The sequence below is a fragment of the Asparagus officinalis genome, chromosome 6 (assembly GCF_001876935.1).
Source record: "Asparagus officinalis chromosome 6, Aspof.V1, whole genome shotgun sequence".
Lineage (NCBI taxonomy): Eukaryota > Viridiplantae > Streptophyta > Magnoliopsida > Asparagales > Asparagaceae > Asparagus > Asparagus officinalis.
In genome coordinates, this window is record NC_033799.1 from 2,712,519 (window position 1) to 2,740,462 (window position 27,944).

Sequence of the window (27,944 nt, forward strand, 5' to 3'; positions counted from 1 at the left end):
ACGTTGATATCCGTGGACCACCGACGATCAGATCTGATTGCTGAAAAATTAGGCAGAGCTTCGTCGATCCACGAGGAGATCTAGAAACAGAAGCGCTTATCTCGACAAAAGCGAGATAATTGCTCTTCTTAGAATTACCACAACGGGATAATACTAAGAATTGGATGCGGGTAATGTAGATCTGACGACTCTCGATCACTTGCGTTGAAGAACTCGATCCGATCTCTCCTCCTCCTCTCTAAAATCTGTGTGCTTTTAAGTCTTCAACCCGGCAGGGCTTCGCCGAGGCACAAGAATTTCGGATCCTGAAAAATGAGGGCCTGAGGCTTGTATTTATAGGCTTGAGGAGTTGCGGAGCGGTTAAAACCACCTAAAGGGCCCAAATCCGCGTTGGAGACACCCTAGGGTGTCTCCCAAAATCCGAGACACCCTGGGGTGTCTCCCAAAATCTGAGACACTCCGTTGAGGTGCATTCGTCCGCTTCCGCTGTAAATTCTTCGTCCGAACTCGGATTTGAGTGATTCGAAGTGCATTGGAAAGCCGACAAGGAGTTCTATCAGCTCCAACGGTTGGATCATCTGTAAAATGAATGAGACACGAAGGGCATTGTTCCTTTTGTAAACATTGCGGGGCTCCCGATTAGCCCGTACCTTCATTAGTTCTCGTAGTTCGTCAATTTACTTCAAGTGTTCATCGACATCAATCGAACTCCTGTGAACCGGATAGTGACGTTCATCGTCGTTCCTTAACACTGAGCTGTTTGTGGAGACCTATAGGCAATTTTCGATGCCTACAGTGGTGGACATGATTATGACTGAGGAGATTAGAAGACAAGAGGAAGGAATTTCTAATTCAGGGTCGACGTTGAATTTTGAGAGCAGAGGTAGAAACAGAAACAGAAATAGAGAGAATAGCCGAGGAAGACCTAACTCGAGGAACGGAATGTCAAAGTCCAGAAATCACAAGAGCAAGAAGGAGATTGATTGCTAGAATTGTGGCAAGTTTGGACACTATGAGAATCAGTGCAGAGAACCCAAGAAGGACAAGGAGAACAAGACTGAAGCGAACGTGGCCTCGGGAGAATCAGATGATGTCCTAATATGTTCGTTGGAGAGAAATACTGAGTCATGGGTGCTGGATTCAGGAGCTTTGTTTCATGCTACCTCAAATAGAGATTTATTTGAGAACTATGTTTCAGGAAACCTAGGAAAAGCTTATCTTAATGATGATCAGCCCTGTGATATTATTGGCAAAAGAGTCGTACAGATCAAACTCAATGGGTCTATATGGAAGTTGAGTGATGTGAGACATGTTCCTAATTTGAGGAATAATCTGATTTCCATAGGACAATTGGCGAAAGAGGGATATGTATCAACCTTCGCATGTGATACGTCGAAGGTTACGAAGGGGTCCATGGTTGTAGCCCATGGTACGAAGACTGGGTCCCTCTACATAACGATAGATGCATGTGGTTCCATTACAGTGTCTGAAAGTAATGAAGACCCAAATTTGTGCCACCAAAGGCTTGGTCACATGAGTAGCAAAGGCCTGAAGGTTATACAGTCGAATGAGAAGTTACCAGGTTTGAGATCGGCTAATATTGACTTATGTGAAAGCTGCATTCTTGGGAAACAAAAGAGAATAAGCTTCAAAAGGGTTGGCAGAACTCCTAAAGATTCTTGGGAAACAAAAGAGAATAAGCTTCAAAAGGGTTGGCAGAACTCCTAAAGAAGAGAAGCTTGAGCTAGTTCACACAGATGTGTGGCTCCTAAAGAAGAGAAGCTTGAGCTAGTTCACACAGATGTGTGGGGTCCAGCATCGGTACAATCCACTGATGGAAGGTTATATTTTGTGACCTTCATAGATGATCACTCAATGAAGACTTGGGTCTATTTCATGGAACAAAAATAAGAAGTGTTTGAAGTCTTCAAGATGTGGAAAGCTATGGTAGAGAATGAACCAGTTTGAAGATCAAGAAGCTTCATTCTGACAATGACGGTGAATATGAAGATTCAGAGTTTAAGAGGTTCTGTTATGACAGTGGCATCAGATTAGAGAGGACAGTGCCAGGTACACCACAGCAGAATAGCATAGCAGAACAGATGAACAGAACGTTGACTGAGAGAGCCAGAAGCATGCGTCTACAAGCAGGACTTCCAAAGCAATTCTGGGCAGAAGCAGTCAACACAGCTACCTACTTGATCAACCGGGGACCATCAGTGCCTTTAGAGCATAAATTACCTGAAGAAGTATGGAGTGGAAAGCAGGTAAACATTTCTCACCTGAGAGTATTTAGATGTGTTTCATATGTTCATCTGAGTGATCATGCAAGAAACAAACTTGATCCTAAATCATTAAAATGTTTCTTTACTGGCTATGACGGTGATGAGTTTGGCTACAAGTTATGAGAAGAGCAGAACAAGAAAATCATTAGAAGCAGGGATGTGGTCTTTAATGAAACAGTCCTCTACAAAGATCGTGATGCCGTTCAGCCCATTAGTTTGGTGCAGTGTGAGCCTACACACTTCAAGTCAGATGATGCCTCAAATGGAGGCAATCCCAAAGTCAATTCTGATGAAGAAGAAGCAGAAGAAGAGTTGATGGATGAGACTACCTCAGAGGGGACAAATGAAGATAGAGAGCCTGTTTCGCTCATTAGAGAGTTAATACGGTCAGCAAGAGTCCCCAAGCCTAATCCGAAGTATCCATCACTACAGCCCAGAGCTCACCTCAACTACCTATTACTGAGTAATGGTGGAGAGCCAAAAAATTATGATGAGACACATCGAGTGGACGATGCGAGCAAGTGGGAGCTTGCTATGAAAGATGAAATAAAATCATTGAACACCAACAAGACATGGGAACTTATGAAGCTACCAGCGGGGAAGAAGGCATTGAGCAACAAATGGGTGTACAGAATCAAGGAGAAACATGATGGTTCCAAGAGATACAATGCTAGATTGGTGGTTAAAGGATTTCAGCAGAGAGAAAGAGTTGATTACACAGAGATCTTCTCTCTAGTAGTCAAACTGACTACAATCAGAACAGTTCTGAGTATTGTTGCAGCTAAAGATCTACATCTCGAGCAGCTAGGTGCAAAGACAGTTTTCCTCCATGGTGACCTAGAGGAAGAGATATATATGCAGCAGCCAGAGGGGTTCACTCATAAGGGCAAGGAGAAGATGGTATGCAGATTGAAAAAGAGCTTATACGGCCTGAAACAAGCTCCAAGACAATGGTACAAAAAGTTCGATGGATTTATACACAGGAACGGTTACTCCAGGTGCAATGCTGATCATTGTTGCTTCGTCAAGGAGTTTGACAACAGTTACGTTATCCTGCTTTTATATCTCGACAACATGCTTGTAGCTGGTTCAGACATGAGAGAGATCAAGAAGCTGAAGAAGCAACTGTCGAGTGAGTTCGACACGAAGGATTTAGGCGCAGCGAAGCAGATATTGGGGATGAAGATCAGTAGAGACAAACTATTGGGCACACTGCAGCTATCTCAGGCCGAGTACATTAGGCGGGTGCTTGAGAGATTCGGGATGAGTGGTGCTAAGGCCGTTAGCACACCGTTAGCTAGTCATTTCAATTTGACTAAGGAACAGTGCCCTGAGACTGATGAAGAGAAAGACTACATGGTTAAGATTTCATATGTTTCAGCCATTGGAAGCATCATGTACGCCATGGTATGCACGAGACCTGACATTGCTCATGCAGTGAGAGCTGTAAGCAGATTCATGTCAGATCCAGGAGAGCAGCACTGGGAAGTGGTAAAGTGGATTCTGATGTACCTACGAGGTATAATAGAAGATTGTTTATGCTTCAAGAGAGGCAAGTTAGTTCTGCAGGGTTTTGTTGATGCAGACTATGCTGGTGAGATAGACCAGAGAAGGAGCACTACAGGATACGTGTTCATTTTGGGCTCTACAGCTATTAGTTGGGTTTCTCAGTTTGTTTATGCTTCAAGAGAGGCAAGTTAGTTCTGCAGGGTTTTGTTGATGCAGACTATGCTGGTGAGATAGACCAGAGAAGGAGCACTACAGGATACGTGTTCATTTTGGGCTCTACAGCTATTAGTTGGGTTTCTCAGTTACAGAAGATCATTGCTTTATCAACGACAGAGGCTGAATATGTTGCTGTGACAGAGGAAAGCAAGGAGATGATATGGTTGCAGGGTTTTTTGGAGGAGTTGGGACAGAAAAGTGAGTGTCTTACATTATGATAGCCAGAGTGCAATTCATTTGGCGAAGAACCCAGCTTTTCATGCAAGGACCAAACACATACAGGTCCGCTATCACTTCATAAGATCAGCGTTAGATGAAGACATGTTGGAACTTGTGAAGATTCAAGGAAGCAAGAACCCAGCCGATATGCTTACTAAGGTTGTCAATACAGAGAAACTGAAGTTGTGTTCAACTTCAGTTAGCCTCATTACTTAATGATATGGAGGCTATCGCCGCAAAGAGAGAGATGATAGACATCGATAGTTAGTCTCCAAGTGGGAGATTGTTAGAATATGTGAAGCCTAACTATCAGACTCGCCCTTGACTTCAGATTGAAGAAGAAACAGGAGAAACAGGATCGACGACGACGAAGTTCAAGCAAAAAGACGAAGTATGCATTTTAACTGGATCACGGTCGACCTCGCATTGCGCGGCGGTCGACCGCAAACATGCACGGGCATGAGCATTTGGTCAGAAGTTCGTTGCGGTCGACCCGCCAAAAGTCCAGAGACTTTTCATCAGCAGCAGGCTTCATCGCGGTCGACCGCGAGTGGTGCAGCGGTCGACCGTCAAAAGTCCAGAGACTTTTCTGGATTTCGAGCAGCTGCGCGGTCGACCGCGCGTGGCGCGACGGTCGACCGCAAGTCAGGTTTTGGTCCAGTTTGGTTTTTGATCTGTTTCCTATTCCCGTTTGTAAAACCCTTATATCTATAAAAGGGTTGATTAGGGCATGATTTAATTAAGACGAAAATAGTGAAATTTTCTCCTGCGGAGGCCGTGGACGTAGTTTCTCACATTGAGAAGCGAACCACGTAAATCTTGTGTGTTTGTGATTGTGATTATTTCTCTCCTCTCTCCCAAATCTCTATTTCCAAATTGCATCAGGGGGTTGTGCATCCCCAACATGAAGTACTGTGATCCTACTTTCGGGGGAAAAAAAATTCAATAAGAAGATTAAAGTAAGATGATTAAGTTGCTATGGGGATTTAGTATTCATTCAGTCGCATACATGAGGCAAGAGCATAACAAAACGTATTAGTGCAAAATTATTGCTTGCAAAATTGATGCTTCGATGTTTAATTATAACCAAACATCTTTGAGAATCCTATTTCAATTTTTTTACTAATTCTTTGCATCTTATATGTACACAAATAACCAGATGTGCCGAGATAATTATAATTTAGGAGCAGAAAAATAGTAGGCTTATATTAGATCCTTAATTCTAACCTTGCTGGAGTAGGAAACTGTAGTGTTATGGGAGAATTACACGGAGCAGAGATTATCAATTAATGATGGTTGGAGAGGATAATATATTTCTGTCATATTCTGTTTAACCTATTAATTTTATATTTTTATGGATTTTGTTTTGATCAGATATTTTACGTTCTCTATGAACAGTTGGAGCTCACTAACTTTTTTGTAAAAATAACCTCGCGATATACTGTCACACAATCACAATTCAAATACCATTTTTAGTTTGAGTAAACGGGACACCCATGAAACCATACTCCCTTTAAAAACACGAGTTTGGAAAAATCTTTTTATGGTTTATATTTCCCTTAGCTTTTTTTGAATATTACATTGTCATCCTAATATATTTTAATTATCTTATCTTCTCTGAATTGGTAACTAAATAATTTATCACATTCATAATGAGACTTAACATGTTATTAGAAAAAAGAGATATATTTTATATAATTCAAATCATTTACTTATTTTAGTTCGCAGAGAAATCGAAAAAACATATGCTAACCAACAACTAAAAGTTTTTGGACTTTGTAAAAAATATTCTCTAAGTTTTTAAATTGTAAAAACACTCCTATAACTTCAAAATTTTATTAAAGTATCTTGAAAATTACAAATTTTACTTATTACAATTTAGTGAGAAATCTAAAAAACATATGCTACCTAGAAACTAAAATTTTTTTTGACTTTGGAGAAAATATCTCGTAAGTTTTAAAAATTGCAATAACACCATAAAAATTCAAAATTTAAAAGAAACACCTTGAAATTTTTAAACCTATAAACACACTAAAAACCTAGAAATAACACAAACAACCCCTAAAATTTTATATAATTTGTAATACACACTCTAAATTTTTTATAAATTACAAATTAAACCCTCAAAATTATAAAATTTACAAAATTTTTGATAATTTCCAACATAACAGTACATTAAAAATATACGAATTACAAATATCCCCTACGTAATTTATAATTAGTAGAAAACACCCTTAAAGTTTTAAAAAAATATAAAGAAACCTTTAAAATTCAAAACTTATAAATAACACCCGGAGAATTTCAAACTTATTAGTAAATTAAAAGCATAGAAATCATAAATAGTCTATAAAAAATTTACAATCTGTAGAAAAGGCCTATAAGTTTAAAAAATTATAAAAAGCTTTAAAATTCATAATTTATAAAAAACACCATGAGAACTTTAAAAGTACGAGTTCGGGAAAATCTTTTTATGGTCAATATTACACTTAGTTTTTTTGAATATTATATTATTATCCTAATCTATTCTAATTATCATATCTTCTTTGAATTAGTAACTAGATGATTTATCTCATTCATAATGAGACTTATTATGTTATTGGATAAAAGAGATATGTTTTATATAATTCAAATCTTTTACTTATTTTAGTTCGTAGAGAAATCTAAAAAACATATGCTAGCCATCACCTAAAAAGTTTTAGACTTTGTAAAAAGTATTCTCTAAGTATTTTAAATTGAAAAAAATACCCCTATAAATTTAAAATTTTATTAAAGCATCTTAAAAATTATAAATTTTATTTATTATAATTCAATGAGAAATCTGAAAAACATATGCTAGCTAGAAACTAAAACTTTTTTGACTTTGGAAAAAATATCTTGTAAGTTTTGAAAATTACAATGACACCCTAAAAATTTAAAATTTATAAGAAACACCTTGAAAATTTTAAACTATAAACACACCAAAAACCTAGAAATAACACAAATAACCTCCAAAAATTTATGGAATTTACAATACACACTCTGAACATTTTACAAATTATAAAATAAAACCCTCAAAATTATAAAATTTATCAAAAATCCTGATAATTTCCAACGTAATAGTACATTAAAAATATAGGAATTATAAATATCTCTTATATAATTTATAATTTATAGAAAACACCCTTAAAGTTTCAAAAATTACAAACAAACCTTTAAAATTCAAAATTTATAAAAAGCACCATGAGAATTTCAAACTCATTAGTAGATTGAAAGCATAAGAATTATAAATAGTCTATAAATAATTTATAATATGTAAAAAAGGCCTATAAGTTTAAAAAATTACAAAGAGCCCCTGAAATTCATAATTTATAAAAAACATCATGATAATTTCTAATTTACAATTACTAAAATAAATATGCAAAATTACTAACAACCCTAGAAAATTAAAATTTTGTAAAAAAATTCATACACCCTTTAAAGGTATAGATCTAAGAAAAACTTTTCATAGTCAATATTACCCATAGCATTTTTAAAAATAACATAACTAATTAAAAATCTATTAAATTTAAAATTTATAAAAAAATACCCTTAAAGTTTAGTACATTACAAATTACCCCTCTAAAGATTGAAAATTTTTAATAATTTTTTTATAATTCCTTGATTTTAATGTAATGTTTAATAGTTTTATGCATTTGTAAATTAAAAAATTTTAGGGTGTGTTTTTTTAATTTTTAAAACTTTTGAAGGTGCTTATTTTGTAGGTTTCTAAATTTTTATTATGTTTTAAGTGTAATGCATATATACGTTAATTAATGATGATATTGAAGAGTAAGTCGTTCTTAAGATTATTAGGCCATAGCTAAGTGTGCGCATCACTATTTCTAAGCGGTATAGTTTATATATGTAAAAAATTTTAGACAATCTATATATTGGTTAAAAAGATTTTAACTTTAATGTACTATATTTTATAAATTATATTTAATATGAACCCACCATATAATTTTAACTGTGATCATCATAATTTTAACACGTTTGATTGATTAGCTATATATGTGTATATACCATAGATTACTTTACTTTCTTACATTAGCTAATATTTAGTGCTTAACAATTTATATTTTACTTTTAAATTTAATATAAAGAGGAGTTCTAATAACATTTATTTATTTACCTACAAGATAATACAATCTCAATTCCTATTTTTACTTGAGATTTATTCCACAGTTACGCATATGAAATTAGTAACTAAAATAATAATTATTTATGTTTAAATTTGGATGATTGTAGTTGGTCACTCACTATGAAATTTTTATAAAGATATATATCTTACTTTTTATACCTATATGAACTGCTCATGTATATTTTATAAATTAGTTTTTAATTTGACATATTAAATTATTTTTCCTTTATAGAAATCTCTTCTTTGACATTTGGACTGTGTAATCACTATATCACTATTCTGGCGTAGAAAAGACCTTATTTTAAATGACTTCAAGCTAATGTTTGAGTTGAACTGAAGTATATATTATTGCTATTATGTATATATATATATATTAAATAAATCATGCCAATACTTTTTAAACAAAAGAGAATATTCTAACATCTGATATTATAAAAACTAAATATAGTCAATTGAGTGATGAGCAAAAGAGAACTTACATCAGAAAAGTATGAATAATAAGATAAAAAGAAAAGTTAATAGCATTGCCAACAGTACTACAAATAGTTGTTAGGACTCATGTTTATGAGCCTACTTTCTAATCTTGTTTTGATGATTTAATAAACAATTTGTAACTGTGTTTTCTAGTATTTTTGTGTTTTGTTTAATATACCCAAGTTGAAAGATTCAAGAGCTATATTGAAAATGAAGCCAATATAAATCAAGTAAAAGATTCAAGAACAAGCTTCATATGCAATCAACATGGTATATTAGTGTAGGATTTATATATTGTGTATAAAAACTTTAAGCTCAATAATATACACATACACATTCTTTGGTTTTATCACAATTTGGGTATTTTTATGAAAAAGTTGTGTTATTGGTTTATGGTCTAAATAATCCTTGTATACATCTTTTATTATGTCTATAAATCAATTTAAAAAGGTTTTATAACTTGGTTTAAGTCAAATATCAAAAATCAAATGGTTTACATAAACACATATTTTAAAGTTTTTGCAAAATCTAGAGTTTTCACAAACAGGAAATGATATTTTAAAAATTTCTTTTGTAACATTTTTATTTTCATGTTTATAAACATTTTCCCATATTTTTTATTTTTTAGAATTTATTTAATATTTTTAAAGAGGTTTCAAAATTTAAATTTACTGTTATTATATGCCATATGCACGTTATCAGTTGATTGATGAAAATCATCAGTCGACCTATGAAAGTGGCTGGAATAGCCGAAGTCTTTGCTCAGTCGACCGATGAACCATCAGTCGACCGATGAGGTGAGAGCTGACTCTAACGATCAGCTCATCAGTCGACTGATTCATACAATAAGTCGACTGATGGCTTCCAACGGCTATATTTCCAGCTTTCCTGATTTTTTTGGATTTTTGTTCTTTTGCTTGGATTTTCTTGGTTTTTGAGCTTTGTTTCATGAACCTATATATACCTCATGCTCTTAAACTTCTGAACTACTTAAGAAGTTTTAAAAACAAGTATACAAATGGTTTAAGTTTATTTTAAGTGTGTTTTTACAAATGTTCATGTGAAGAAGTTTTCACAAGAGGAGAAGATCGATTCTTTCGTGTTTGAGCTTCAATTTCATCTCTCTCTCACTCTTGTTTTTTAGAGAAGTTTTCTCTAAACTCAATTTCTAGCTTCATATATTTATTTGTTAATTATCCATTTTATTAAGCTAATTTTTGTATTAAGTTTAGTTTAATTATTGCTCATTGATCACACACACCACCTATTGAGCTTTTTAGTATTTCATACACTATATAATTGGATTGTGGTAAGTGATACATTGAGTGTGAGCTTAATTGAGTTCTCATCTTGTTAGAGAACAAACAATTTGTATTTAAACTTATTTATTGAGAGATCATATTGTAATACACAGGATATCGAGAGGAGTGGTTGGGGCAATTTCTTTCTCTATAAGCTTCAATGGTGCGAAGGGGAGCGGTGAGGTGGGCCCCTGACTTTAAACTTTCTGACTAGGCGAAGGAAGTGATAGCTAACTCGACCAGCCCGTCGATCCCCACCCTCAGAGGAAGCAGAAGTTGGATTGACCATTGACAGAGCAGAGTTTTCTGAAACCAAAAGAGGAGAGGCACCTTGTGAGAGATGCATAGCCTCCTCCTCCCCTCATTTTGTTGCCTTCCATCCCTTACAACGCTGACTGAAAAGTCGTTCAGTAAGCTTTCCTATCTCCTGAAGAAAGGTCTAAGGCCGTACTCAAATCTAGTTTTTGACTCGTTGAGACTTCACTTTATATGCTTTAAGCGTATAAAGGCGCATAAAGGGCGAGGGAGGCCTAGGTTTTGGCATTGGTCGTAAACCTAGAGAGAGGTTGTAAATCTGAGCACTTGAGGAAACACTTAGAGGATGTGTTGTGTGATTGCATTGTGAGTATTATAAACGTTTATCGGTGAGCGTTAAAAACCGAATGTGTAGTATCTTTTGAGATAGTGAAGTTCTCTTCGAGAGTGGAGAGTGGAGACGTAGGTCAAGAGTGGTCAAACTCCGTGATCACATTGTGTGTTTGATTGTCTATTTGCGCACTATCTCATTTGCATTTCAATTCATGTTTATATCGTCCATTGTTTATATTACATATTCTTGCTCATAATTTGTTGAATATCATACTTGCAAGAATAAATTGTTAACAAGTTTTTAAATTGGCATTAATATCAGATTAGATTAGCAAGTACCTTATTCACCCCCTCTAGGGTAATTTCAATAGCAAACTACAATGTAAAGTTCACCTATTTTATGGAGCCCAACTATTGGCTATAAGCATCGAGGTTTTCATATATATATATACTTTATAATTTATTAAAAGGGTCATATAATCTTACATAATAAAATTAATTTAATACAGAATAGTATATCATTGTAATAATATTGTTATTAGGGAAAATTCTTCATGAACCAATATGTTATTTACGATATATAAGTTATTCACTCTAAATTCTTGTGCCTTTTATAGAGACAAAAGTTTAAAGACGAGCCTCTAATATGTTGATATCACAACAAAAAAACCTACTTACCAGATGTGGATATTCCAGACGAGCTATATGTCATATATACAATATAATTACCCTAAACAAGTGAGTTATAATAGAATTTTTCATTCACATCGTTTGGGGTAAGATTTGATGGAGCTTGCATCAAAGGAAAACAAAAATTTGATATTTAGAACACATGGCAAAATATATTATAATATCTCTGCTCTAATTTCATAAGAAAAATTTTTCATACTTTCAGCTTTACTTCTATGATACAGAGAATGAGCTATAAAATTGATTATGAATATTAGGTAATATAAATATGAGTGAAACGACAACTAAAAGTTAATGTGAATATGAGTCAAACCACAACTAAAAGTTTAATGAACATATTGTAAGTAAATTTATATGCAAAATTCCTTTGCGAATTGAATGATAACCCCTCTTTTGAAGACTTCAAGATACTAATAAATAGAGATGTTGTACTAGATTAATGTGTTTATAACTCACAAATAGTAGATCACGTGACCATAGTATGGGTTGAAGGAAATAATAATATTTTATTTGAAAGAGAGATTATTGAGTTGATGATCAATCCCAAAAAAAAATTATTTTTACTCTATTTTTATCAATTTAAATAATCATGATATTCAACCACGTTACACGTGCATCTCAACTAGTCATACTCCTTTTAAAAGCACGAGTTCGGAAAATTTTTTTTATGGTCAATATTATCCTTCACTATTTTGGATATTTTATTTAAATCTTAATCTTTTTAAAATTTAATCATATCTTATCTAATTCCATGTAAACTATTAATAGCTCAACAATTTAAAAAAGTTATTTTAAATATTTTATTTAAATCTTAATCTATCCAAATTCTAATCATATCTTATATTAACTCTATAATAACTACCTATAACTCAACAATTTAGAAAAAATAAGATAAAGAAATTATACATGGATAACATATTATAATACATGAAGAATTACAAAAACCCAAAAGTTTTAAAAATTGCATATAATAGCCTTAAAAGTTTAAAATTACACAAAACATCTTAACTTTTTAAAGCTTAAAAACAAACATGAAATCTAAAATTTTAAAATTTGTAATTAACACAATTAACATTTTAGAAATTATAAAAACAACCTCAAAAGTATAAGTTACAAAAAAACACCCTAAAATTCAGAGATTTTAAAACTTAGCAACAACATAGATGGATTCCAAGGATTACCATTAAGCACTTAAAATTTTAAAATTTATAAAAATAATCTCAAAGTTATAAAAATTATAAAAAAACTCTCTCAAAAGTAAAAAATTACAAAAAAATCTGAAATTTCAAAAAACTTATAAGCGGTACACATCAAATTTAGAAATTATCAGCAGATCATTAAAAATTTAATTTTTTTTAAAAAATAACCCAAAATTTTAGTAATTGTAAAAATACCTTCAAATTTTTATAGTTACAAGTAATATTCAAATATTTAAAAACTTATCACCAACACATAAAACATGAATTACAAGCACCCAACTTATAATTTAAATTTTTCATAAAATACTATCAAAGTTTAAAAATTATAAAACATACCCTCAAATTTCAAAATCACAAAAATGCTTAAATTTGGCAAAAAAAAGAGGAAATGTTTGATATTATAACATTAAGCTATATAAATTTATCTTTTAATTTAAAATTTATCATCACTTTTCAACATCTAGAAGTAGCCTAAGTTGATGCTGTTAAAAAATAGCAATTACTGTAGATTTAAACTATCTAGTTAAGAAATAAGAATTTAAAAATATATGATAGATTAAAAATTAACATTACTATATAAATTCAAGGAAATGTATATAATTTTAATAATAACATTCATTGATAGAAGACAAATTAATAAAAAAAAACTATAATATAATAGGTTAATATTAACTGATTATAATGTATGAACATTTATCTCTAATGTTGATAATATTTATAGAGTAAAAAATACAAGGAGCTATGTATGGAGAAACTATCAGAAAGTTCAGAGATGTCATTTAAAAGAACTAAGTTGTTTTCATTTCAAATGGAGAAGTGAAGGAAATAAACTCAAAATTCAAAAATATTCATGAATCACCTGAATTGACATTGATAAAAGGCAAATCTGACAAAGAAGCACTGACCGAGTTCTCCTTGAAGAACACATTGAACAATTTTATCCTAATTAAAAAAACATTCTTCATGAAAGATACAAGAAAAAATAGTAAGTATTTATAAATTTTCATACTTTATTCTTGAAATACTAAATGAATCATAAACTTAATATAAAACGACATACAAATAATATTGCAATAGAAACTAAAGTGAAGCCATTGATCAACTATATTACGAGATATAATAAGCTAGATAAGATGAGGAAATAGAAACTAAAGTGAAGCCATTGATCAACTATATTACGAGATATAATAAGCTAGATAAGATGAGGAAAATCACTATAATTGACATTGATCAACTATATTACGAGATATAATAAGCTAGATAAGATGAGGAAAATCACTATAATTGACAAAAATATGCACATGATACTTAATTACCATAGCATAAGTAAAAAAAAGTTAAAATCGATATTTTTTTCTATATAGTGGCACGACTCTGCAAGTAACCTTATTTGGAGATATGACTACCAACGAAGGATCAATTTTAAGGGACACGATCAAAGATAAGCATGTAATAGTACTGTCAGATTTTAAGATCTTTACATATGAATGTAACATATTTTACAACTAAAATTCTTATTAAATGCCTCTAAACATAAAATTCACATTATATTTATCTCAAATTTGTAGGAAAGATATGTATGTCATCGTAAATTGTGTTAATAATATATATCAATTCAAAGATACAACTTATTAAAAAAATAAGAGAATAATAAGTAAACCAAGCAAACATCCATATAACACGATAAAGAAAAAAAATACACTTTAAAGCTAATATGCATGGTTCATTCAGAACAAGCTGCTAGAGTTAGTATTAATCTTTATTTTATGATTTTTTCTAAAGTTTATCAATGATTAGCAATAAAATTTATATTCGTTTTAGTTTCATTCTATTAATCATCTTGGTTTATTGGCTTTAATTATTCATCATTCTTTTATAACACTATTTTTAAGTGTTTTTCACATTTACAATATTATACCTTCTCAAGTCAAGCTTGGTTTCATGTCGATCCAAATAACGTGTAAATTCAAATTAGCTTTATATTATATTTATTTCTTAATGTGAAAATTTTAAAATTGGTGTATCACATTCAAACAAATATTAAAGAAAATAAATAATCATAATACTAAACTTTAAAGACATAAGTGGGCATAAACAATCAAAGTGAAACTGAGAAACAAATTTTAGTAATAAAATAAATCAAAAAAACGTAATCATAGTATTTAATCACGTGCATTGCATGTGCATAAAACCTAGTATATTTAAAAAATGGTTCGGAATATACATGACATGAAAGGGAGAGACTAAGGAGAAATACATAACTTATCAGAGTTGGCTCTCTATTCCCGTTGTCTATGGTGATGTTGTCATACCAGAAAGATAATGACTATAGACTGCAAATAGCGTCTGCATTTTATTCCAAATGTAAGAAAAAAGCAAGAATAATGTGATTGAGAAGATGTTAAGGGACTATCGACCTCTAAGAGTTTAGTCGGCGAGCCAGAATCTCAAATTCTAAAAGCGTGAGAGCATTGGAGGAAGATGTGATCATTAAAACTCTTGTACTATTGCACATCCGATGATGTGACCATTTCCTCCTGGCAAGATTATTGGCAATGAGCTAGACACATGAAAATTTTCATATTGAGCGAGGACCATCATTCAAAGGGCCATATAATGTTGTTTGAAAAAGAAAAGAGATAATATTATTAATATTTAATCCTAAAAATCTGCTGGAATTTCCTAGTGCATAACTAGGGTCATAGGATATTTCTATGAACTATGTTGATAATAGTGTATTGTAGTGGATTTTAGTCCTATATTGGTTATGAGAACACACCTCACCCTCCTCTACTTGTATAAATATATGTGCACACTCAATATTCAACTCAAGGGAAATTTACCCTAAGACTCTCTCTCTCTCTCTCTCTCTCTCTCTCTCACACACACACTTTAACATGGCATCAGACCTAGGGTTATTATTTCCCTTCTAATAAATTTTTTAACACTTCCGCGTTCTTTTGCCAAAGCTTGGCCTTGTTGCTTTACAACCTCTTAACATATTTCGCGTTCTCTTTTAATCTTCGGGATTACATTTTAACCTTTGGGATTACATTTTAACCTTTGGGTTTCTATATTAACCTTCGAGTTCTATTTTAAACCTTCGGGTTTTATTCTAACCTTCAGGTTCTATTTTGATGGCATCGTCGTTTCAAGACCATCTATTGGTCTTAAATTTACGGCATCGTCGTTTTCAAGACCGTCTCTCGGTCTTAAATTAATGGCATCACTTTTTCAAGCCGTCTCTCGGCCTCAAACAAATGACATTACCGTTTCGCAGTTAGTAACAACATCACCGTTTCAATCCATCTCGACGTCTTAACATCTGTCTCAATATTGCTGTTATGGCTCCTTCAGAGAAGATTCACAAACCACCTTTGCCCCTCAATGATTAATGTGACTGGGCAGGGTGGTCCATCATTATCATCAATGCATTGGGTGGCGTTGGTTTGCTTGATCATCTCACCAGTACGAGATCGGTTCCACCGTCCATCAGTACTGTTGCTTCATCCAGTACTATTGTATATGACAGTGGTGATGTCGATCTTCATACCGCTCATGCTCTCTATGTCAATGAGAGTTCAGACTGGCAGTTGCAGGAATTTTGTGTCATGGATTATCTTACTCGCTGTGTTAGCTCTGGTCTCACTGTCGAGATTGGTTCTCTTCCCTCTGCTCGGGCCATGTGGACTCGTCTCACTGAGCGTTTCACTGAATGCTCTGGTGCATGGGAGGCATATCTTCTGCAACGTATTGCTCTACAATGCAAAGGTAGTTCCTCTATGCAATCTCATTTTGGACAAATTCAAGCGTTTTGGACAGAATTACGCTCCATGCTTCCTGGACATAATTCCACATATGAAGACTAGCTAGCCTGGTACGAACGACACGAGGTTCATCAATTGTTTTAGTCCCTTCCTGAATATTCAACTATGGCTGATCAACTACTTCATCAGCCTTAATTTTTGACTTTGGCCTCAGTTATGGGAGCTCTCACTGCTTATGAGACCCGACATCAGACAACATAACTCAATTTATCAACAAACACTCCTACCTCTTTACTCGATACTGTTCTGTCTGTACTTGTCACTGCTCCTATTATGAACCATACTTCTCCACATGCTCTCTCCACAGGCTCGATCTAAGCTCTCTTGCAAATATTGCAAGAAGGAAGGATACCACATTGAGACATGCTTCAAGCTTCATCCTGAGTTACGTTCCTCAGGTACTAGTCGTGGTCGGCGACCTCCTCAGTCTTAACCCTCTCGTACACCAGGATTACTGGTCAATGCTATACCTTCTACTACTTCAGACTCTACTATTCAAGCTATTGAAAGTCTTCACCGTCAACTTGATGTTTTTCAACATATCACATCTACATCCGCCGCACAACTCTCTGGTATGCATTTTGCTGGTTCTTCAGCTAATTCTTCGATCTCTGGTATGAATGATCTCTGGATTTTTGACTCTGGTTGTTCCTTTCATATAACTTATAATGCCTCACTTTTATCCTCTGTCTTCACTTCATCTTCTCTTTCCCCTATCTACACAGCTGCTGGACAACCATTATCCATCATTCAGTATGACTCTATTACCCCCACAAAATGATCCATCTGGACGTCTAACACTTGGTCCCATCTATGTGGCTCCTCAATCGTGCTTGAATTTAATTTCTATTAGCCTTTTATGTAAGGCTGTCATGCTTATCCCATTTTTTTCTGATACTTGTATTGTGCAGGATCCACAGACGAACAAGATGGTTAGGGAGGGTCCTAGGAAGTACAAGCTGAATATCTTCACCTTTCAGAGTCTATACGCCCATGTTCTCTTGTTGCTTCTGTTTGTTCGTCAAAATCCTCTACCTCGCTTCCTGCTAATTTATGGCATAGACATCTTGGTCATGTGTTTAATAAAAGGCTAGAGAGTCTTATTCAGTCTGGAGTACTTGGTCCTGTATTATCTAGTTTTAGTATTGAGTCATGTACTGATTGCAAATTAGCTAAATTCACTACTTTACCATTTAAAATGAGTACATCAATATCCACTTTCTTATTTAATTTAGTACATTCTGGTATTTGGGGGCCATCTCATTTGCCTTCTTCATCTAGCTACTTATATTATGTTAGTTTTATTGACGATTTTTCTCGTTTTATATGGGTTTACCTACTTAACAATCGCTCTAACGTACTTACTACGTATCAAGCCTTCACTGCTATAATTTTCACTCAATGGCAATCTCGTATTAAAGTTTTCCATTCTGATTATGCCAAAGAGTACCTATCCTCTACCATGCACTCTATCATGTCCTCTCATGAGACTATCTTTCAACAATCATGTCCCTACACTCATGAGCAAATAGTGTTGCTGAATGCAAACATCGTCATATCCTCGATACCGCTCTATCCATGCTCATTTCTTACTCTGTTTCTTGTCGTTTCTGGGCTAAGGCTATTCTCACCATGACTTATGCTATTAATATCACTCTATCTAGCTCTCTTTCCGGTGCTACTTCTTATAGTCGTGTTTATACTCATCCTCCCCGTTATGATCTAGTCCGTGTTTTTGGCTGTTGATGTTTTGTTCTTCTGTCATCTCACGAACGTGATAAATTATTTCCCAGGGTTGTTTCTTGTGTCTATTTAGGAATTAGTTCGGAACATTGAGGTTATCGTTGTTATGATCCCACAACTCGTAGAGTTTATATATCTCGTCATATTCAGTTCGAAGAGGATTCTCCATATTATTCTGTTTCTGATGACTTTAATTTCCTCCACTCTACTGATCATGCTTCCCCGTCAACTGTATCACCCACTTCTTCACCTCAGTTTTCCTTTCGAGATCTCCCTGACATCTCTTCATCTCCTTCTATTGACTCTTCCTCACCCGAGCCTTCACCATCTGATCCATATTCTATGGACACAACTCTCACTCCAGAACATATTATTGATCTCTACGCACCTGTGCCAACATCTCCCCCGCCTGAGGTTTCTCTTGCTCTTCGTCGAGGCAAATGTCCACATGTCATGCCTGCCCGGTATGCTTTGGTTACTTCTCATTCACTTATCTTTCATAACTTTCTTGCTTCCATTCATACTACCGTTGAGCCAAAGTCCTTTCAAGAGGCAGCTCAAATTCCAGAGTGGTGACAGTCCATGGCTGAGGAATTTCAAGCCTTTCGACAAACTCATACCTGGGATGTTGTTCTTTGTCCTCCCGTGATCTCTCTTATTGATAGTAAATGGGTTTATAAGGTCAAGTTTTGTCCTGATGGCACCATTGAATATCAGAAATCTCGTTTAGTGGCTCGAGGTTTTACTCAACAACAATGTATTGATTATGAGGAGACCTTTGCTCCTGTTGCTAAGATGTCCACCATTCGTACTCTACTTACGATAGCTACTGCTCATCGTTGGCCCTTATACCAGATAAATGTCAAAAATGCTTTTCTTCATGGCTCTTTATCTGAGATAGTATATATGCAACCACCTCTGGGGTCCAATATTCCTTCGGGACATGTATATCTCCTTTGCCGTGCTGTTTGTGGTCTCAAGCAGGCACCCCGTATTTGGTTTGAGTGTTTTCGTGATGTCATGCTCAAGGCGGGCTTTATGGAAAGTCATCAAGATGCTTTTTTGTTTGTTCGCACTACATCGCGTGGCAGAGTTTTATAACCCATCTATCTAGATGATATGATTATTACAGGTGATGATGTGGATGGTATACAGTACGTAAAATCTCAGTTGCAACAACAGTTCCACATGAAAGAGCTTGGATCTCTTCGATATTTTCTTGGTCTAGAAATTTCTCAAGACTCGCGAGATGTACTACTGTTTTAACAGAAGTATCTCTCGAATATTCTATATCAAGCTGAGCTAACTGACGATGCAACTGTCGATACTCTACTCCAACAGAATGTCAAACTTCGCTCTACTGATGGTGAGCCTCTATCTGATCCTAACCGATATCGACATCTTGTTGGCCAGTTGGTTTGTCTGTGCATCTCTTGACCATATATCTCTCATGATATTGGTATTGACCAGATATCTCTCATGATGTCGGTATCTCTGGGGTACTAGCACTCGCTCTCTTCTGTTTCTTGCTACATCCAAGTTAGAGCTTTGTGCATATTCTGATGCTGATTGTGCTGGTGATCCCACTCCCAAGAAGTCTATCATAGGTTATTATATATTTCTTGGTGATTTCCTTATTTTCTGGTGGAGTAAGAAACAAGATGTTATTGCTCTTTTCAGTACCAAGGCAAAGTATCATGTAATGTCCACAATAGCTAAAAAGATTATTCATCTTCGTCGCATTCTCAGTGATTTTAGTATTTCTATTACGACTCCTACTCCTCTCTACTGTGATAATAAGAGTACCATCCAGATTGCCAATAATCCAGTATTTCATGAGAAGACCAAACATATTGAGATTGATGCTCATTTTATCCGTCAACAAGTTATCAAGAACAAGACAATTCTACTTCCTCATGTCTCATCCGCTGATGAACTTGCAGATTTCTTCACAAAGGCCTTACATGTTCATTGGTTCTAGTTTTTTATACGCAAACTCACTTTGTTTGATCCAACATGAGTTTGAGGGGAGCTGTTGATAATAGTGCATTGTAGTGGGTTTTAGTCCCACATTGGTTGTTAGAACACATCTCAGTCTCCTCTACTTGTATAAATATATGTGCACACTCAATATTCAACTCAAGGGAAATTTACCCAAGACTCACTCTCTCTTACTTTAACAAACTGTAAAGAGATAAAAGTCTTAATTTGATTAAACAGTTCATTTTGGATCTGAATGAAACATTAGTTCATTGACTCAGTTTCTGAGCAAAATTCGTATTTGGAATTCGTAGTATACAAACCTAGATAAGTATAGTTACTTTTAGATGCTTTATGATGAAATGTTGAAAACAATGGTTGAAATATGTATTGAAGAATGGATCTATAAAAGTTTATATTGTTGGCATTCTACCCAAATCTCAAAACAAGGTAGATGAATGCATGTGGACTATGGAAATTTAAAGGGTGCGTACATTGAAAGTTTGAAGGGTGTTTTTAGAATTTGTCAAGAGTTATGATGGACATTTATTTGTCCTTGGAGATAGCAAAGGAGAAAGGCTATAAAAAAGAATGTGTTGGTATTGAGAAAGTCATCCTCTTGGTGAGAGGGAGGATCCTCTTAGAACTCTCGAGTAGTCAGTGCTAAAGAGTTCTTTGAGTGATGTAGTATGATGACAGGTCTCTTGGAGCTCTTGAGTGATCGGTGTTCTCGGGTTTCTTGAGAGATGTGAGATGTGCAAGGGTTTTTTTAGTTTATCCATGCAAAACTTGTATCGATAGTATTGGTTTTGAAGATAGCGGATGGGGGACCGTGGATATCGGCATGTTTGGCCAGAACCATGTGAAAAACTCTGAAACATTAATATTTGGAATTAGCAGAACACAAGTATTACATGACTAGAGCTATTCTATTAATTCTAAGTATGATGCAATGCGGAGAAAACTTGTCGAAATATGTACTCATGAACAAAATATTTTGATTGAAATTACCAAACTTTCAGTTTGACAATTAAACAAAGAATTACCTATTGAGCCTGTCATTCCAATCAATGTGTTCTCAGGATACTGAGGAATTCCATAACTGTGCACCCAGTTCTCATTGTCCACGACGTCGACGTCACCATTTGAAATATAAGGATACTGCGGCTGCCGAGGGGAATAGACGCGTGCACATGGAGAGTCATTTCTGTACTCCAGGGCAGGTAATTGAAGGCAAGAACTGTAATCTTCTTGCATGGGTACTATCGCTTGCAGTCCTCCATGTTGTTGTTGTGCCTGTAGGGCTGGATAACAGTAATCTGAATAGAATGTCGCCTGGGCTGGATCAAGATTCACGGAATGTTGCGATTGGTTTTGGTGGATGAACTCCACATGAGGAGAAGCGTAGTTGACAGTGGAGCTAGAAAGCTCTGGGTAAGGGGTAAAAGGAGAATGCCTTCGTTTTTCTCGTTTCACTTTCGTGTTCCAGTAGTTCTTGATCTCGTTATCAGTTCGACCAGGCAACTGCAAAGCTAAGGAACAAAACATCAGTAACATGATCATATTGATTATATTTTTCACAATAATATATAGTTGGCCTATAACTATTATTAATGTTCATATATACAAATTGATATATCGATTGATCATGACAACATTCATGCAACATGCATGCAAAAAAAAGAAAAATTAAAGCAACCTCTTTAGCTATTAGAGCCCACTTATTCCCCAATGCAGCATGCAAACTATGAATCTTCGCTTCCTCCTCAGCGTTGAAAGATCCTTTCTTAAGGTCGGGCCGCAGATGGTTCGTCCACCGTAGACGACAACTCTTACCACAACGCGGCAGTCCGGTGTTCTTCTGCACTGCGTTCCAGTTTCCCGGTCCATTCTTACGTACATAATCCGCGAGAACCCGGTCCTCTGACTGTGTCCATGGTCCTTTCCGGAGGTGATGATCATCTCCCTCATCGCCGCCAACTTCGCGTGCTCTTCCGGCGCCGCCTGAAGATGGTGGCGGCGTCGGGAAGAAGACGGTCATCAACCCGAAGAAGAAAAGACTCGGCATTTTTCCCCTCCTTTTTCTTGAACTTAATTAATTAAGCAAAAGAAAACTTGATTCATGGACCGAGTTCTTCTTCGAATAGCATCCTTGATATCAAGCTATATATCCGTGTCCTTATACGCGGGAACTTTAGGTTTATCAATTTACGCTGCTGTTAGACATTTTGGCAGGAAAATCTTGGGGCCGGGTCAAATTATTTATTTAAAATAAAACCTTTGATTTCTGATAATAAAATATGCAAAGAATTTAAAATTTTGTAATCTCGGCCGTCGATGTGCTTTGTTTAATTTGTTTTTTGACCGGTGAGATTAATTATATATGTTTGGTGATGATAAGAGTAACAACAAGATCACTAGGAATCTATTAGGCGATTACGGTGAATAAAATATTTTGATCCATTTTCTGAAGTTTCTTCAGATGAATTGTACGTGGAAACAGGTTTTTCCTTAGAAGATCTATATATATTGTTGAATTTAAGAAACTTTTATTTTAGATGGTTAAGACCTGTTTAGTGCTGGAATTTGGTTTTTAATTAATACGAGTTTTTAGGCAGTCTTGTTGTTAAATGATAAATCATTAGTTACGCATTTTAGTGATTTGGAAATGTTATCAGGACATAATTAATATTACTTGAGAGTTTTTATTTTATTATTATTATTATATTTCTTTTTTATTCAGTGGTCACATATTTCTCTTATTAGCTTCTTCATACCCTCTCATTCGCCATATTCAAACTTTTGTATTGACAGAAAACGAATATAATCCATCCTAATGTTGGACATGGACCTATTTATATCCCAAATTAACATTAGAATTTTTTTTCGCTTTTCATAAAAAGCCAAAGGAAAATGTCAGCCTCTATAACTTTAGTTAGCTAATTGGATAATCACATTTATAACATAAATCTCGCATTATCTGTGTGCTCTAATTTTTATAGTAACCAAGTTTTATTGTAATGTTATCCATGTAAGTCAAACTAATTACACAGTTGGGAATTTAAGTTGAGTAGGGTTCCAGGTTACATTAAAATAGTGATTCGGATTCCTAAAACTCTAACGCCTCGTTTGGTATGCGGGAAAAAATACAATTCTAACTTCTCATTCATGCTTACCAAACATGATGTGTTTTTAGATGCTAGAAATGTCGGTTCCCACTTCTTATCAATTCCCACTTAACATGTAAATTGTTATTCCTAATGAGTTAACAAGGAATTGATATTCTCACTTAAATGAGAATAAAAATAATAAAATATATTACGGATATACCCTTCTTAAAGATATTCCCACTTAATTATCTAATCACACGCAAATATGAGAATGGGAATGAGCATTCCGTTCCCACATCAATTCCATATCATTCCTACCTCCATTCAATTCTCATTTGACTCAATTTCCGCGTACCAAACAACGCGTAACTCTAATCTTCCTTCCTATTTCCTCCACCTTCTTAACATAAATCCTCCATCACTCTCATACTCAATTTTATTAGGCCTTGTTATAACATTCAACAAACCTTGTAATTTAGACCATTCATTTTGTGCCTCTTGATGTACTGGTAAAAATCTTTAGAATAACTGACTTTAAGAGATTTTTTTGTAATATATAAAATTTAAATATTTTATATGATTTTAGATATTGAGATCTAGTGTGAAAAACACTTTGTGTGGGGGTGGGTGTTATTGTATATACAATTCATTTTTTTTTTCCGCAGTGTAAATGGATTGATTATCTTATTGAGACCCATTTTGCCCTTCTGATCTTATATTGCAAGTGTAATCCTTAAAAATATAACCATTTTGCCATTCTGATCTCGTATTTGCAAGTGCAATTCTTAAAAATAACCAAGTATACATGTATAAGGAATATAACGTCTGATTAAAAAACCACATTTTTCAATGTTCAAGCCTACTTGTTCCTTAATTCAACCCATTGCCACAAAATGTGCTCACTTGGTAAATTATATATGACAGTAAAACTACATAGATAATAAGTTCAATCCAACAATAGTACATGGGACCAATCCTTGTATCAGTTGCCTCCAACATCGCATATGGGGGTGCAATTCGAATTTTTGATACAAATGACTATATCCTAACATTGAACAGACACACATTTATATTACAAATAAGAATTATTTTTTCCCCCTTATCAAAGAAGGCCAAAGGAAAAAAAAAAGAAAAAACTTGTGCATGCAAGAAAGATAATTTCACTACTAAAACCTGTACCCCAAATCCCTGAACCATGCACAAAAACAAAAACAAAAACGTTTTGAGGCATAAGTCTTTCAGAAATTAATCAGATATCCACAGAAAAAAGCAAGACCGTACGACAAAACACTTATTACCACTCTTATTCCCTGATTGATAGAAAACAAATAACAAATCCCCCAATTCTCATGAGAACTCCCTGTTGCAAGAAAATCTCCAATATGTAACTTTCATGTCCAAATGAAGGAGAAAAACAAAAGCACAGCCTCTTGAAAAAGAGATGTAACATCACATAAAGGAATGTCAAGTAACAGCATTCATCAGAACTAATGTATGTAAAAAAGACAATTCCTCGCTTCGCTTAAGTCGGCTTATAGTATTTTGTAGGAACAAATGGCATTTTCGTAACAACCCCATCGTACGATTTCCCTCGAACCACAACCTTAACCTCGGTCCCTGGCTTATGGTTACCGGACTTCACATACCCCATCGCGATATTCTTCTTCAAGCACGGGCTAAATCCGCCGCTGGTCACCTCTCCGAGCTTTTCTCCACTTGAGCTCAAGATCTCGCTATGGCTCCTTGCAGGTGGGCCTGACGAGAAGAGGCCCACACGTCTGATTTGTGGACCCTCTTGAAGCTGCTTGAGGATCACTTCGGCACCCAGGAATCCGCCTTCAGCTCTCCGTCGCTTGCCAATCGCCCAGCTGAGACCGGCTTCTACTGGCGTGATGTGCTGCTCCATGTCGTTACCGTAGAGGCAGAGGCCAGCTTCGAGGCGGAGGCTGTCGCGTGCGCCTAACCCTGTTAGGCGAACTTTACCTTCGGATTTTTCAAGGATTGCTTTGGTGAGGTCTAAAGCATTCTCTGAGGGGACAGAGATCTCGAATCCATCTTCACCAGTGTAGCTGTGAAAGTTCAGGAGAAGAATAATTCACAATCATCGAACAAGAATATACTGGAGAGTGTTAATGGACTAGATTAATCCACTCGGACCAAACTTACTCAAAAGGAACAATGTAGTTTGACTCGCGAATTATTTAACATTTTATGCACCTAACTGTGTTTTTTCCCAACATGGACTAAATCTCATCTCATGCCTTGCGTATACCAGACCCATATCTGAACTGAATGGATATAAGACCCTCCTAGAGGAGTGGTTGTTGGTAAATCACTCTATTAAGGAAATATGCGGAATAATCTGATACTTACGTATAGATTTGACGACATTGAGACTGGTATACGTAAGGTGGTACTGATAGCTTGAAGGACACAAAAAATGTATTTCTCTATATTAAAATTCCTGCTTGTAAGAACTTCCTAAAGAAAACCATAGGTAACGTATAGACCATGAGGCAGCAATTCAATAGACATTAACAAATTGGCTTCACTGAGAAACAATTGACGATGGGTTTATGAACATACCCAGTTCTTGTGAGGAAACAGTGTGACCCGTTGATGTCTAGCATCCGAAACTCACCAAAATATAATTTACTTAGATCATCCTTTGTCAGCAACTGAAGAACTGGTGCAGCCAGAGGACCCTGAGACCACACATAGTTGAAAGCAATTCAGTCATCAAGACCATATGTAGAAATGTATTCTGCTCAGAAGTTGTTCAAATCTTGAAGGGATTTAGTGTGGAGCATGCACATTTCCGTGAATATTTCATGTTAATCAAAAAATTAAAAACAAGGGTCTCTAACATCAGAAGATTCAGAACTAGACCCAAACTGCTTAATCATCAGAATTGATACGCCGCAGAAAGAAGTACCAAAAATGGCCATATCAAAAAATTAAAAAAGCAGGAACCTACGCAGCACAGACACTACGATGACGATTCGATCATTGTGTTGTGTCTGTATCTGACACCCATACTTTATGCCAAAAATTCGATTGGTTCTCGCGTTTTTCAACATGGCAAGTGAAATTCGCTGCAAATTCAAAGCATTACACTGCTCAGATTATAAGACTAACATCATCCGACTGTTATTCTGCTAAGTCTCCTGTATGGGCTCCAACCAAAGAGCACACCCTTCACAGTCTTCATCGGCTTTTGTTTCCTTAACCTGCCCGCAAATGCGAGCAGGACAGACCTAAGTAGTTCAATGTGATTGATATTCGTCCAGTTAACACAGAGCATATTAACTCTCACAGTTCGAATCCCGCCCCCAATTCAAACGTCGATCACTACAAATCTCATGTAACCAATCAAAGTTAGGATCTTTTAAGCTACCTGGAGCGCGAGCAGCGACCTCTCGTCGTGCACGTGCCAGCCGACGTCCTTCCCCTTCGCCTTGAAAGCCTCCATGTGCTTCCCGATGTGCTCCAGATCCTTGTCCCTGCAGCCGGCAGCCGGCGTTCACGCACCAGGTAAACGTGGCCGTCTCCGCCCCTGGTCACCACCGAATCGTCGATGGCCCGCCCCGCTCGTTGGTGAACACCGTGAGGGTCCCCGACCCGGCTTCAGGCCCGCCACGTCGGCGACGACGAGGGTCTCGAGAAGGGGACGGCGTCCTTCCCCTTGAGGGAGAGGCCGCACATGTGGGAGACGTCGAAGAGCCGCGTGGGCCCGGCAGTTGAGGGCGGAGTCACATGATGGAGTCCCTGTACTGGATGGGCATCGACCAGCCCGCGAAAGGGACCATCTTGGCGCGGCCGTTCTACGGTGAAGTCGTGCAGGGCGGTCTTCTTGAGGTCGGAGCAGCGCGGGCGAGGGCGGCGGTGCGGAGGCGGCAGGGCTAGGTTTTGGCTGGAGGTGCCAGAGGCTGGTTCCTCTCATTTTTTTTTTTTTTGTTTATTTAAAGTAGGAGCGGAGTGTTTTAGGGATGATAAAGAGGGGAGATCTGGGATCTGGTTTTTTTTCGGGTGGTTGGAGAAGGATGTGTCATCCGCAGCGGGTGGCGCCTATGTTTCTCTCATCCCATGATTCTGATTTTATTTCATCTTTTTTTTTTAAATAATTTTTGGGCTTTTAGACATTAGTTGCTTGCATTGTAGATATTTTGATATTAGAGCAAGTGCAGCAAGCTCCCAGTTGGGAGTGCAAGCTCCTAAGAGCTCTCAACTTTTTTGGAATAAAAAATTAAAAAAGTAAGTCTTGAGAGGCGCTCATTCTTTTATGGAGCTCCAACAAGCTCCTAGTTAGGAGCTCCAACAATATCAAAAAAACCTCTCTTCTATTTTAATATTTTACCCATTACTTTTAATTATATTTAAACCTCTTGTATTTTATTTCTAACCGTTGGATACGGCCTTCGAGGGAGCGCACACGGTCTTCGAGGCAACCCACGGTCTTCGAGGGAGCGCACACAGTCTTCGAGGTAACCCGCGGCTTTTGAGGGAACGCACACGGTCTTCGAGGTAACCCGCGGTCTTCGATGTTGGGCACGAAGTTCGAGGTATCGCAAACTTTGACCGTCAACCGACTGATGCCTATAAAATTCGACGGCTTCTCTCCTCAACCCATCATCTCCCAGAATA

General features: G+C 35.8%; 2 protein-coding genes across 2 annotated transcripts in view; both read right to left on the minus strand.

Annotated features, from left to right (window-relative positions):
• Nucleotides 1–22,275, minus strand: part of LOC109845090 (transcription factor MYB59-like) — a 30,610-nt gene extending 8,335 nt beyond the window's left edge. The window contains exons 1-2 of the mRNA XM_020414277.1: nucleotides 21,890–22,275; nucleotides 21,237–21,714 (exon numbers count right to left, since the gene is read on the minus strand). Coding sequence (XP_020269866.1) covers nucleotides 21,237–21,714; nucleotides 21,890–22,258 — 847 coding nt within the window. The 5' untranslated portion in view covers nucleotides 22,259–22,275. The remainder of the gene's footprint in view (nucleotides 1–21,236; nucleotides 21,715–21,889) is intronic.
• On the minus strand, nucleotides 24,630–27,124 carry LOC109844894 (aminomethyltransferase, mitochondrial). The gene is given in 9 exon segments (XM_020414064.1): nucleotides 24,630–25,369; nucleotides 25,887–26,005; nucleotides 26,698–26,814; nucleotides 26,817–26,881; nucleotides 26,884–26,919; nucleotides 26,922–26,963; nucleotides 26,966–27,024; nucleotides 27,026–27,054; nucleotides 27,056–27,124. Coding segments are annotated over 9 exon segments (1,068 nt in total). The 5' UTR covers nucleotides 27,110–27,124; the 3' UTR covers nucleotides 24,630–24,822.